This window comes from Alosa pseudoharengus, unplaced genomic scaffold (assembly GCF_046254945.1).
Source record: "Alosa pseudoharengus isolate Yale_2024_CS ecotype anadromous, Long Island Sound unplaced genomic scaffold, YU_APseudo_1.1 YU_APseudo_1.1_scf_16, whole genome shotgun sequence".
Classification (NCBI taxonomy): domain Eukaryota; kingdom Metazoa; phylum Chordata; class Actinopteri; order Clupeiformes; family Clupeidae; genus Alosa; species Alosa pseudoharengus.
Genome location: NW_027468630.1, coordinates 29,371,501 through 29,386,447, shown reverse-complemented (window position 1 = coordinate 29,386,447; position 14,947 = coordinate 29,371,501). Strand labels below are relative to the sequence as shown.

The window sequence follows — 14,947 nt, the reverse complement described above, 5'->3', positions numbered from 1 at the left end:
ACTACAGCTAACTAGACTACATCACATACACGGGTTTCCCGTTTACCAACAAAACTAGATGCGCGCGCAGTAGGGTGCATCAAATTTGAATGGGAAATTTTTATTTCAAAATATAAATTTGGCTGGCATTGCATTTTGTTCCAATTAACATAAAAATGACTTTTGCACAGTTTTGAGTAATTCCATTGAGATTTAGGGGTGCCACCTAACACATGAACTTTGGCGAAATTTCGAAAAATGTGCAATTTTTAGTCTAATTGCCAAAAGTTGACCTGGAAATGTTGAGTACAGTGAACTTTTATACATTAACAAGTTCTATAGGGTTAACAAAGTAAAAGTTGTTTGTTTGCCCTTTGGGAAACTTGAGCATTTCTCAGAATTCAACTTTTAAGATTCTCCATTTACTGTCCTATAGACAAAATAAATGGAGGTCAATGGGACATGTTCACATGGCCTTACCCTGAATTCTGTGCAGCAGTGATGGATGTCGGACACACATATAACATTTAATTGACTTTATTGTTAAACACAAAGGGCGATACTGACAAACTTAAAAGAACAAACCCTCTCTAGTGGCTATCTCACTGACTAACAGGGCCTAATGGTAAGAGCTGACACTAACTAAACTCCGAACTTAACTGCTCAGTCTGTGCCAGAGTCTCTGCTCCACTGAGCAACATCACCAGGGAGAAAGAGAGAGGGAATGGAACCTGAACTCTGAACCTAGACAGTGTGTCTCCCCCCAGATATGTCTCCCCCACCCGCCACCCAAGAGTAACCGTCCTATTCAGGGATTAGCTTGGGTTTGCAGCGGCAAAGGTTTGGCTGTTGGTTGCGGTCATGTTCAACACACACACACACACACACACACATACAGACACAGACAGACATACACACACAGAGAGACATATGTATGAAAACAGCGCATGTTTTGCGGTGAAAAACTTGCGCCTGTTAAAAGCAGGTGTAATCAAAATCGCGGTCGAATGCGTCAATTAGAGAAACTTTTAGAGACAGCTGAATAAGTATTCAGAGCATCAGTTTTCTTCATTGTGCAATAAATAGTTCAAGTATTTTTAAGTAGATTAGTAGAACTACTAGGCCCACTCTGTATGTCGCTGCTCGTTGACATCTTATTATCATGTATGATCGCTAAAGTTTATTTCTTTTTAATGTCGCAATTGGTTAACTATTCAACTGCGCTTGTGGTTCAGCTGTGGGCAATTAGCTTTGCAGAGGGGGCGGGGAAACAACTACAGATATGATAGTAATATGTAATAACACATCCAACACAGATCAAGATCACCTCAAACAGAAAGATCACCTCAGTTTTCTTGAGCTGTAGTATTGTTTACCTCAGATCTCCATGGCGACCATTGAGCACTGTTAACCACTTTATCCAACAAAAACAGATGTGCGGTGGCACCCCTAAATCATAATGTAGGCTACTGGAAAAATATTTCGCACGTGTCGTTTCTACATATATTGGAACACTTTTAGCACCCAGCCATATCAAAATTCAAGAATTGTGTTTTTTGATGCACCCTAGCGCGCAGCCGTGGGGCAGAAGACGCTTGGTGGCCGTCCACAAGGTTATAAACTTAACCTAAATAGTCGGCTGCTGTAAGCTACAATCATAATTTTTTGTATACCCCTGTTGTCTCAATGATAATAACATCTCATTTCAGGCTATATTTCAGAGTTTGCTGATAATTTGCATTATTAATATAACATCATATTTTGTCATTTTTGGCGCAGACATGCATTCCGTTAGGGATATTGAACATATTGAACATTCTCTAACCATCGTGATTTCGAATTGGTGCAGTTTTCAAGCACAAAAACTTTTCATGGAGAGCTGATGCTGTTCTATGGTGCTTTCTGCCTCTTTGTTGCGCACGCATGTTTTCGTGACGTTGCATAGAAATCCATGTATAGGCTACCCACTACAGCTAACTAGACTACACCACTGCATATAATGCTGATTTAGCCTACAAAACGGTGGACTAAATTATAAACGTGATAAATCATGTAGGTCTAACTTTTCTTTTATGATGGGCTATGTTTTTGCTGTATTAGTATAGAAGCAGTTCGCTGGTCATTCTTCATTCATTCGGCATGTCGGGATTCAAGCTATTATATCTTTGCGATTGTTTCTTTCTGTCCAGTGGCCTAAACATTGTTCTTTATCGTTAGCTTTAGGCCTACCTATCTATCTTTATATTTTAGCCTACATTATCCAAATTATGGATTTCTGTAGCTCCTTGTGCAACTCGATCCTCACAACTCTAATAAAATCTTAAAAATATGAAGATGAAAGGCTCTGCGTTCAGAGAATAACTTCTGTCCCTTGGTGGTGTTTAGATTATATAAAAATAGCCTACATTCAGATATTACCATTCTGTTGCGGAGCTGGGAATATGAACGCAAATGTCATTTTCCTCTCCTAAAGCAGCGCAATTGGACATTTTACGGTCAGCATTAGGCCGATGGGAACACAAAATATATACTAGATCAGTTGTAAGAATTTTCCAATCACTCGGTTAGATATTATGGAATAAGTAAACTAGGCCCACATTTTTTTTAACTTTCTTAAGTAGGCTAGGTCTCATTAGCAGTCAAACCATGAAACATTAAGCTGCATCCAGTCTTTAAAAACTTCTGCTGATATTAGGCTAATCATGCATATGGCAAAGAAAGACATGAGATCGTTGGTCTTGGAATTTTGAAAATGCATCGCTCTTAGACCTCAGATTACTTGCAGTAGCCTACCCTGGCATTACCACAAGGAAATGGTCGTATGTCAGGTTTGAACCTGACTTGGAGATAAGCACTTTCCCACGTCAAAGACGGTTTTTATAAATCTGTTGGGATGGATTTGAGCGTACGCACAGTCTAAGATCAAATCTGTGCGTACGTTTTATAAACGAAGCCCAGCTGTATCCCAGGACAGGCTGGTCACAACATGACCAGCTTCCTCGGATGGCCACGCCAGCATATCCACCTGGTGGCCCAACCAGCTACACCAGCGAGACCTAGCGGAAAACCAGGAAAGACCAACTACCAGCTTAAGATGGTTTCTAGCTGGGGGGGGGGGGGGGGGGGTCAGCAGGGTTATTTTTGTTTCTCAAAATAAATTAGCTTCCATTGAAGGCTGTTTTTCCTCATTGGGGGCCATTGATTGTTGGTGTAGTTGTGAAACAAACAGCACTGTAATTGTATATTTCAACTGTTATCCCATTGTCTTCTGACCATACTGACAGCTAAGTTAACAAATGTTCACTAATACGATGGTTTGCTGATGGAAGATATAGGACACCTGTCTACGATGCACCCTAATCACCAGGCTAGACATTTCTGCTTGCTAATTGGGGTTTTCTGCTGTTCACCCCTCACAGTCCTTGGTGGCCCTGTCAGCTGCTTTGTAAAATGTTGCATTAAGACCACAAAAAGTCTACACGAAATAAATGTGAGCAACTGAGCTTTCATTCCCAAACACTCACTAGTGACTAGACTATGCGCAGTGCCAAGTTTGACATTGTTTGGATTAGTAGGCCTAATGCATATTGTTAAATGTATAAGTAAAAGCAGCACACATAGCTTTCTCCGCTCTACTACCCCTCTACCCCTACTTTCCTACTACCCCTCTTACACAGCAAGACCAGGGTGGGACCAGAGACTGAGGGGGTAACAGTTTTGGCAGCACTGAATCATTACAGGTCAAAATACAAGATGTTTGGATGATTATCATGTCCAACATCAACAATTATGACTGTTTGCAGTTTGCTTGCATAAAATGATTCCGCGGATTTTGCTACAACACGGCAACAAACACGAACATACAGTGTCTATTCAAAACAACGAAAAAATGATGTGCAATAAACTGACAATTGGAATAGCCCAGACCAGAGGGGTAGATAAAACTTCTCTCCATGGCTCTGGCCCAGGCTATTTTGGACTTGAGACTTTGAATAAACAAACGACAATTCTGACTGTAAGGTCCCAAATTAAAACAAGCTATATGCGATATCGCGATAAGCGATACTGTCCTGAATTTAAGGACATTTCAGAATGCCACACAGCTACAGACAACGATTGGCAGACAGAGCGAGATGTCACTTATGCTGCCTACCACAGACACACACACACAGAGGCACTCACATACAAGCATACACAAAAGTTGCAAGAGTAGGGGGTGGAGTAGGAGACTGACAAGCAGGAGAGGATGAACAGGACTGAGCGGTGGTCATATTTTGTACCACTATGCGGTACACCTAGTTTACTGAATTGTTTCTGCTTCAACTTGACAAGACACTGCAGTAGATTTTCACCTTTCACACTGTCCGTACACACAATCATTCATCATGGATATTTTGTGTCTGTACAAATATGTAGGCTATGCACTACCTCAACAAGCAACAATAGACCCACAACATAGCCCCCCTGGGAGGACCGTCATAATTGACTCAGTGATAGGCAATGATGGTGTCTATACTTTCTTTAATGCATTGCTTCACTTGGAAGTCTGTAACAATAGACTGTTGATGTATACTTTGGTGACAGGTGTGCCTTTGTGCGTGAAAATGCCATTTTCCATGAGAACTATTTCTGTCAGTCAAGCAGCAAAGAAAGAGTCCACCAAAAAGGCTTTTCTCCCAGAAAACTCCCAAATTTGTCTGACCATTTAACTTTCAGAAAATCACAGATCCATTAGTTTAATAAAACCTGAATTGGGGAGTGTGCGTGCACTGCATAGCTACTCCCGCAAGCAAGCAGCCTTGTTGAAAGCTTGAGAACTAGCTTTTGCCAAGCTGGTAAGATTTTTTTTAGATTTCACATCACATACTGTTATTGAGTGTAGCTGATACACAATAAATCACTTGTGTCCTCAGAACTTAATCTAACAGAGGAACTGTACATAAACTGGCATGCAGTATGTAAGGTAAAAGCAATGACAGAAATCCAGTGTTACAATTGGTATGCAACATGTTAAATATGTAAACAGTGATTATGATGCAGGGTATATGACTAGCATTTCACACTGCGTATGTAAACAAAGCTGCCCATCAACAAGGGGGCTATACATTATCATTAATATCTTTGTCTAGATCTTTAAACTCTTTGGTAGCAGTGCAGTATAATCTTTTATTTTTATTTTACCCCACAGCAATGCAAGTTATCATATGCTAGATTAGATTCCAAACAAACCACCCACCCACAAGTAATCTCACAAAACCAGGTCCTATGCATATTCAAGCATAATGGCTTGTAAACTAGAGTATGTAGAGTAGTTGATCTCAGCTCCTGAAAATATCTTATCCATTTGTAGGCTACATCTCATAAGTCTGCATTTATTTATCCGGTCATCTTTGGTCCTCCATATTCCATTCGGTAACATGCAGCTACAGCCCTCATTTGGAGCTTCCATGTTGTCATTCATATGAATATATAAACACTGCAATGGCGCATCATCGCTTTTTTGGACAAACTTCACGTTTGGTCTCCTTGGAAATGGGAAGTCATGAGATCGACTTAGTTATGGACGGTAGGCTACAGGAAGCAACGGAGGGATATACAGTGGTGTGCATAAGTTTAGGCAACCATGCTAAAGTTGACTAGGAATAATAAAATAATCTCTTGGAAATTGATCGTATTAATGCCTTAAAAAAATGCCAAAAAAAACCTTTAAGGACACAATTTTCTTTGTAAATGAATAATGTATCATACATAAATAAATGTTCATCATTAAAAGACCGGGTGGATGGATAAGTATAAAAACCCTTAGGTTAAATTCTCAGAGGCCGGCAGAATTTTTTATTTTTAAAGGCCAGTTTAAAATGGTTGGATGGATCCAGGATACTATGAATCCTGATAAAGTTCCCCTGGCCTTTGGAATTAAAATGGCCCCACATCACATACTCTTCACCATACCTAGAGAGATCATGGTATTATTTCAGTTAGCCTAATAGCTCAATGCAAATCAAACGAGCTATTAGGCTAACTGAAATAAAACCGGCAGGCAGCACCAATTTTTCTGATTTCTCAGATTATCTCTGACCGACAGTATTCTGTGAACTGTGTTAAAATTCGCCAGATTTCTCCTTTTAAGTTGTCCCCAAGTGTAGGAATTATTTTCCTCTCAAAACACACACACTCAACAAAAACACCACACAATTATGTTTGTTGGCATTAAATGTTAGCTTTATTGAGTTTACAAAACAACTAAACCCCTCTTGGTGTCTTAAAATTCATTCCAACAGTTGGCTGGGTAACCTGAAGATTGGAGAGGCTGCCAAAGTCCTGAGGGAGGAAAAACAAAATCAGAATTTAACTTCAAAATGTAACTAAGACCACCCACTGTAATTGAAGTTCAATTACAATTATGTACCCATAGTGGGGAGGTGTAGAGGATAAGGGGAATCTGAATCAATTAATTACTTCCTGAGTATTCTTCAACACAAGTATTAATATGAGCATGACCATACATCTCACGAGTTGAACGTTTTAGCAATGTCAGAATTGATTTTTCACTGGAGCCTTATTGAATTCCTCAGATTCTGCGTTTACCATTTTACTTTTTCAGTTTCAAGGCTTCATGATTATGAATTTGAAAATCAATGATTGTCAAATTCATCGATTCCAATTTAACCATGACACTTGTCTTGGACCAATCAACACATGTTGCAACAATAGCATATAAAACCGTAGTCATACATAACACATCATCCACAGAACGTTTGACAGGTTTCAGTGCTGAGTAGCTTCTAAGGTTACCACTAAATATTTGAATATTTTACTACTAGTAATATATTTTTCATTACAATTATGGCAAGCAAATTGAAGCAATAGGCTACCTCATTTGTAAGTTGCTTCCTGCAAATCATGAGCAAGTGACCTGATAATAGCCTAAGTTATGAGCACATGAGAGAGCCTATTATACTTTCTTGCCCTCTACATCAGGGTCATAGCGATGCTATTTATACAAAACAACTTTAGGCCTCCGTTTGAACGGGTAGCCCATCCCTTTTCACTACATGGATTAGCTGCCAGATACGTGAAAAGAGAACAAGTGGAGAAACATCCAACGCGATGCCTTGGTAGGCCTAATGTTATAGGTAGGATTTTGTTGTCACTGCAAATTTAACACCCCTCATTTCTATGAAACTGGAAACAATTGAACCAGGAGACTCTGCCAAATATTTGTAAGAGTAGCCTAGGCTACGTTACACTGACACCATGTAGGATGATATTAACGTAATGTTCTGAATTCGCGGCCAACATCAAATCCAGGTCTACATTTTTGATCACCAAGTCAAAATTACCTGGTCCACCACACATAATTCCACTACTTACGAGTAGTAACTAACACCACTGACAGGGATTAAAGTGAAAAAAAATCGTTTGACTGAACTTTTTTCAGGCCATAAGTCATACGTTGTTCTTATCTACCTATAGAGATAGCACCCCTTTTGCGGTCGCAACCTATTGGTTTTTAATGTACAAAAAGATGCAAACAGCAAAGTAAAGGGAGTATTCGCCTTATTCACACGGCGGCCATTGTTTAAACCAAAACGAGGCTACAGGGTACACTTACTATATAATTAATGCCACCTACAGGTGAATGCATAGAACATAACAATCCTATGGTTTGTGTACCCTGTAGCCTCGTTTTAGCCGCCAATGGCCGCCATGTGAATAAGGCGAATTGAGAGTGTTCTTGATTGAGATTGAGTTTTCCTGATGAACAAAAATATATTTTAGTACCATCCTTGACCATTGCTGATTAGACATTGCTGTTCTTTTCTACTGCAGCAATATTGTAGAAAGGCTTTAATTTAAACTCTAATTACTTCAGGCCAAAAGTGTTTAAAGGGGAGATTTTTTTCTTGTTAATATGCAATTCAACACCAAGTAAAATCTATAAAATCAAGTTTGCAAGACTTCCCATTTCCTCATCAAAGTAACGAATCAGAACATTCTAGATATTGTTCATATTTCCATTTGTTGCCTCATCCGCATTTAATGAAAGAAGGGTAATTTTGAGTTTTACAGACAACTCAGTTTTCCAATGAGCAGCAATACTGTGTGTGCTCATGCAGGAGGTCTGCGCATTTGATAACGTCAATCTGGAGACGGTGCTTTTGTCTTCAGCAACAGATTGTATAAGGTTGACAAGAGGTTGCGATATGGTGAGGGACAGGTCGTGTTGCGCTATGAAAGAACATGCGTAGCCTACTTTCTAAACGTAAAAACGGTCAGCCATAGATAAACGTAGCCTACCTCTGTCGTGGTGGCTAGTTGCACCAGGTAGGGAAGATGTCCTGAAGTGCACGAACGTTAACCTTATGGCGGTATTCTGATTGGTGGCGTGCTAAAACGTTTTCCTATTGCATCCATAAACAATTTTCTTGCAGCGAACCGCGCAAAAGCAAACCCCTGGCACTTTCATTTCTTTACACCATGGCTTGTTAGTTCTCCCGTTTCCAACAGCTGCTCATCTCCATTTATTTTTTAACTTTTGACACCTGCCTTCCTTTAGCAACAACGCATCCATGACAGCTAGTGGCCTTGCCAAATAGACGCACACAAATCATGACTCTAATATGAGAGGTTCTGGTAGGCCTACTGGTTATGGTTTTGTGCTATAAATTAATAATATTTTATAGCAAAGTTTTAAGTTGACTATTTTAATTGTATGGTTATTTTTTGTCAACATACACTCACAGCCTACTGTCGTTAAAAGTGAGGCCTAAGCAAAATAGGCTACAAGGCTGTGTGCGTCACAAACAGACTGACCCCCTTACTCAACAGTTCGCGATGATGACGGTGATATTATTTTTTTTATGCCAACACGCTCAGTCAAAACCTTTCGTCGCAAATTGTGAAAAACATTGTTGTACATGTCATAACAGACGGGATAATAAATTGCATAGGCTACGGTTTATATTGCGTCGCAACATAATGTTAGTTGCATTGATTAAAAACTGTAACAATAATAGTAGCCTACATCAGGTGGCACAGAAGGCTATCTGTTCAAGTCATAGGTGACACCCAAAATGAATGACCTCCCCTGACAAGAGTTCGCGATAGTAAGAAATTGTCTACATTGATGCACGGAAAGAACACAGCCTACGATTCTTCTCCGAATTCGCACAGAGCTCACAATATCATATCCAAAAAAGTTAAACGGATTGGCCAACCTCATCAGCTGTATCTAATGTGTCACTATAATCCAACTTTTAGACCGTTACAGTCCTCCATACGTGTTCTTTGGAAAAGCAAAGGTGATAGTCCCCCCTCCTATTTTTTTTTCTCATCGGATCTGCATCGATCTCAAATATGACATTTCTAAAATCAAATTGACGGAAATCCATCCTATGACTGAGAACTTTAATCCTTGCATTGACTATCCGTTTAAACTGTAACAGTTCAACTGTAGCCTAAAGTTAACTAACAGTTCCAACACAAGCAAAACATTGCGAGCTCAATGCGCGTGTGAGCTGTTACGGGAACATACAGACACCAATTTCAGGAAAAAGGCTGATGTTGACCGGTCTTCCGCTATTTGAGTCGTTATAGGCTCTGGCTTATTATGGAGCATAATAGGGACAAAGTTATGATCAAAAAAAATATTAGGCACTGGCTGCAATTGCTGTTGGTGTGTTTGATTGTGCACAAGCAAGCACAGAGTTTAAGTCCATTGAACAGAGGAAGGTTTGAGTCATAGGCTCACTGTGTCTGACTAGAGATCAGTTAATTTCTCAAAGGCAAGGCTACACCTGTTTGTTCTCGTAATTGTAGGCTAAGCGCCTAGTTTTTTAAGTTACTCCTGAAACTAAATGCTCCATTGGTTTAATAATATAAAATATAGGGTTTACTGTAATCCATGACTTTTCCCTGACACAAACACAAAAAAAGAATTGTCCTACTATATAATGAATGGGACAATATGCTGACCAAAGATTTCGGAGCAGCTGCAAAGCGTTCATGAATCTTACTATTTTAGAGCGGGAAATTAATAAATAGGCATTGAATAAACAAAGTTGGGTTAACCACAACTACTCAAGCAGGCAGTAAAGATAATAACCAGGGGCACATTTCCCAAAACCATAGTTGCTAACTGTGTTAGCAACTTAGTTGGTTGGCAATAGGAAATTGCATTGCAACCAACAAAGTCGCTAACAGGTTAGCAACTATGGGTTTTGGGAAACGCACCCCATATATATATACCGATTCATTGTGGATTTATTTGTATTAATGTATTTTGGAAAGTACATTTTAAACTGCTAAAATAAAATTCCCTGATATTCTATGACTGGAATAACCTTTCCAAAATTCCATGACCTGTGGGAACCCTGTGTAATAATGCATCCCTATTTGCTTGCTTAGGGAGATGCCTGCAGTGGCCTCCACTGTCAGTGTGGGAGGGGATAAAAAAAGCAAAATAAAAAACTCAGGTTGTGTATGACTCATGATGGCATTACACATGAACTTGTTCTATGTTATCAGCTAATGCACATTTACTCAAGATCTTACCAGCATCTTAAGCATCTCCTTTGTGTCAGGATCCACTTCAATTATCTCCTGATCCAAAGCAGACACCTGGAAAAAGTAGTCAAAATGTCAGTTCATAGCATTTTACAATGAAAGAGCAAAGATGACCATAGCAGCAACAAACATGACTGAATCCAGAACAAGCATAGAAAGCAATTCCTATCAAAACTACTAATAACTATATATCTTGGTAAAAATGTGATCGTAAACTACCAAGTCACAACATCAAACATCAGAAAACGTAGACCGACAAACTATAGGCCCAGAGCTGCAAATCATTAATACTGTTGAATTTTTTTTTACACTATTGTGCATGTATGCCATTATAAAGCAGTGAATGCTTTCAATGAAAACCCTTTCCACAATATGTTTCCAGTGAAATCTGATGACTGATGACAAATATAAAACTGTTCATTATAACTAACTACAAATGCAATTTCAATGTTTCATTCCGCTACTTGGTTAGGACACATTGCTTGCATGAGAAAAAAGCTAAGCAGCTTTCAGCCATTACTTTGAGAACTTTTCTTAATGGCAAGTGGAGACAATATTTGGGCCTACTCATTTTTATCAAATTTCATTGTTTGAATGTTAGCAGGAAACAATGGGTTACTTTGGTGTGGGACTAGGCTAAAATATGCATAAATTAGGCTACTGATGAATAATCACATTATATTCAATTTGACTAACCAACAGTCCTCACTGGGATAACCAAGTGTCTACTTAAAAATAATAAAAAAAACTAGTCATGTTTGACTCCACTTCGTTGTAGGCTAAATAGGCCTGTAGTAGACTATGATTATCTGCAGCTCTGCAGGTTGCGGATTCACTCGCAAACGTGCACATGCATTCAGCTCTCTACCAACTGTAGCCCATGTTGTGCCTCCGCCTTTGATAACACCCACATTAACTAGTAGCCAACCATGTATAGGCCATTTTGATTGAGATTTCTTTGTTTTCATTTTCTAACGCTTCGTAATTTCACCACATTACAATCCACTGGCCTCCAGTAGCTTTCTCACTCCCCGTACACTTTCAGCCGTCTTGTCTTCTCGCTTTCCTACAAGAACTTGCAACGAATCCCACCTTACTCTGCTTTTGATTGGCTAAACACTTTTTGTTTGTTAGGTTAAAAGCAAGAGCTGCCATTGGTAGGTGAATTCACTACCACTAAGACTTCACTCACCTCTGGGACATAGTTATCCCTTCTCTCCCTTTCCTCCTCTTGGAGTTTGATGGAGATACCCCGAACTGGTCCCCTCTGGATACGCTTCATCAGATGAGTGACATATCTTTAGAGGCAGGTACATATACAAAAACACAAAGATCACCATTAGAAGACCAAAAACCTCCTTAAAAGTATGAAAGATTAAATCTAATTTAGCACTCACCCTGCAATTTTGTTGCGAAGCGGCTTACTAGGAATGATGGCAATCTCCTCGCACACTCGCTTGTTGGTATGGAAGTCATTACCAAGTCGCGTGTAGTACTTCTCAATGATGACCCGGGCTGCCTTCTTCACAGTCTTAGTCCTGACGCGTCCCTAAACAGAACGATTCAGTTGATAAGGCATGTTGTCTAGATTTATTGTTAAGTACATTTTTTTAAATGTTCTGTAGCTCCATGAAAAAAGGACGTTAAATGTTAACTCTGTTTGAATACACTATAGTTAGTTAGATATAAAAATTACTTCCAGTCTAAATTGGCACTCCCGCTACAATCCAGAGTGACTGTGAAGGGTACAGTGAATAACCATGCTGCCTTACTTCATAGTTATTGTTTCATAAACATATCAATTAATTTCACTCCTACTGATTGAAGGCACAGATGCATCATACAAAAGTATCTATTGACAAATTACACGCATTATATTTCTCAATCTCATATGAGCTTACCAGCCTCCACCAACAACATAGTTGGTGCTGATGAAAGCTACTTAGCTCACTCCTTTTTCAATTTAAATTACTGCAACTCCTTTTAGGTTGCATACCTGAAGGAAAGTCGAGGAGTAGTGTCTGGACAGCCAGAGGGAAGGCAGGCATATCTACCTTTCCTTCACATGATCAAACACCATGAAAAGTGAACGAGGATGCGATCAATCTAGCCTTAATTGCACTTAAATTACGTTAAATTGCACATCTGTCCGACCGGGAATACAGTTGATAGTGAGGTTTCAACAGTCAATCTATCAAACCGTCAAGAACAGACACAGCTAATAATAATAACTTGTATCCTTACATACAACACAGCTAACCACTAAAACTCTGACCTAAAGTTTGTTGAGCAACAGGAACATAAGACATTAATGTTAAACCGCGCACAGGTGTTACATTATACCAATGCGAGCACGTTTCAATTTCTGAATGGCTGTTAATAAGCTCAATAACGACGGCGCTAACACCAACGTTAGCTAACACCTCCATTATCCGTGGGGATAACGTTACAGACGTAGTGATTTCTGAACAGACGCATACAAACAATTTGCCTCGCCAGGTTTGATTACACAAATGTCTATGTTGACAGCGCATACAATACATCGACACATCACAAGCAGAAACTGTCGTAGCTTCAGAACTAATTGGCTAGGCCATGTAACGTTAGCGTTTGAGGCTTGCGAATACAACATGACATCGTATGCGTTGTAGTTACATTTTCAATCAGAAATACAGACACAAAGCTTAACTTAAGGATAAACATGACTTGTGCGATGTTACAAATATGTACTAAGTGTCCAAAAATAAAATATATAACAAGGATGGCGCTAGATTGCTTAGGTGATAAATGTCTCACTACTTACCATGTTGGCTACCAGTTTGGGAAAAGGAAATCCAGCCTTGCCGGACGGAAGTTTATAGATAGAACCGGAAATAAAAGGGTGAAATTATAAATCACATTCACGATGCTGCCACCTAGTGGACTGTAAGTCACTGTTACAGATGAATGCGTCACAACATCCAGATCTAAATCTACTGTAGCCTTGCAAAGTAGAATAGGCCCTACATGATGAAAGATTTGCATATTTCATTAGAGTTCTGACTTGAATAGCAAAGCCTACTGTTTGCCTTGCTTTCAGAATGATGTAGCCTAGGGCTACACAATTGCTTGAAAAAGAAGATTCACAACACTATGTATTTTCATGACTAGAACTGATGTACTGACAGGGTTTTGATGTGACATGTGACAGACATTTTCTCATCAGTTTTTTATCTTAATTTACAACATTTTTATCATTAATTTTCCATATTCTGTAAGTTGCTAAACTCTATTATGAACGGTCTTTGGCTGCAAGGCAACTGCACTAATGTTTTTTACACTTCTCTCATCTTCTCAAAGGAACATGGATTTCATTCATAGTGACCATTGGGTCTTTGGTGTCTGACCAAGGCCCTTCGTCCTGGATTACTCAGTTTGACTGTTGGCTGTTCCAAATTTTTCCATTTGAGAATGATGGAGGCTACTGTGCTCTTGGGCACTTTCAATGCTGCAGAAATGTTCTTGTCTCTCCCCAGATCTGTGTCTTCACACAACCCTGTCTTGCAGGTCTAAGGACTATTCTCTCGACTTCGTGGCTTTTTATTCATTTAGGCACAGGTGGATTCCAATCAAATTGTAGAAGCATCTCAAGGATCATTGATCGAAGTAGAATGCACCAGAGCTTGATTGCAAGCGTCATATCAAAGGGTCTGAATACTTATGTAAATGGAATATTTCAGTCTTTTATTTTTTTATAAATTTAAAGCAATCCAAACACTTGGTTTTTTGTGGAGTGTTGGAGCATTTGTGTGTTGATTGATGAGCAAAAAATAATAATTGAATCCATTTTAAGATGAGGAAAACTTGAAAGGGTCTGAAAACTTTCCAGTTGCACTGTAAATACAACAAGTGAGGTGCATATTTAAAGCGAAGCGGAGGAGAACTACATTGTACATTGCGGAGGAGAACCACATTGTACTGTAATTGCACTATTGTTAAGCAGAAGAGCCTGATCAGCTGGAGACTTCGCTCACTGCCTTGCACAACTGACAGACTGAGAAAGTCATTTGTCCCCAGGGCCATTGAACTGTTCAATGCCTCACTTAAGGGAAGAGGAGAGATAGACTTCTCTGCATAGTCTGTCTGCCTCTTCACCCCCTCCATGTTTGAATACTGTCTGTCCCCTTAGCCACTTTTACCACTGTCTTTATGACTGTTTGCGTGCTATATTAGCACATTAGCACATATGCATAACCCCCCCCCCTCCATGCCACAGCCGAACTGTGGCCACACTTATACATTTTCTTTAAATAGTTAAATATATAGATATATAGACTTTACTTTACTTTATTTCTGCATTGTTGCACTGTTGGACTTACTCATTTGCACTATCACCATGACCACTATCACCATTGCACTA

General features: G+C 39.4%; 1 protein-coding gene across 1 annotated transcript; it reads right to left on the bottom strand.

Moving 5' to 3' along the window:
- Positions 1-6,174: 6,174 nt before the first annotated feature.
- On the bottom strand, positions 6,175-13,420 carry LOC143125856 (small ribosomal subunit protein eS17). Its single transcript, XM_076287628.1, has 5 exons — positions 13,352-13,420; positions 11,946-12,097; positions 11,741-11,846; positions 10,537-10,602; positions 6,175-6,300 (listed from the first exon to the last, which is right to left on the bottom strand). Exons 1-5 carry the CDS (start codon positions 13,352-13,354, stop codon positions 6,223-6,225), a joined length of 405 nt encoding a protein of 134 aa, XP_076143743.1. The 5' UTR covers positions 13,355-13,420; the 3' UTR covers positions 6,175-6,222.
- Positions 13,421-14,947: the final 1,527 nt, after the last annotated feature.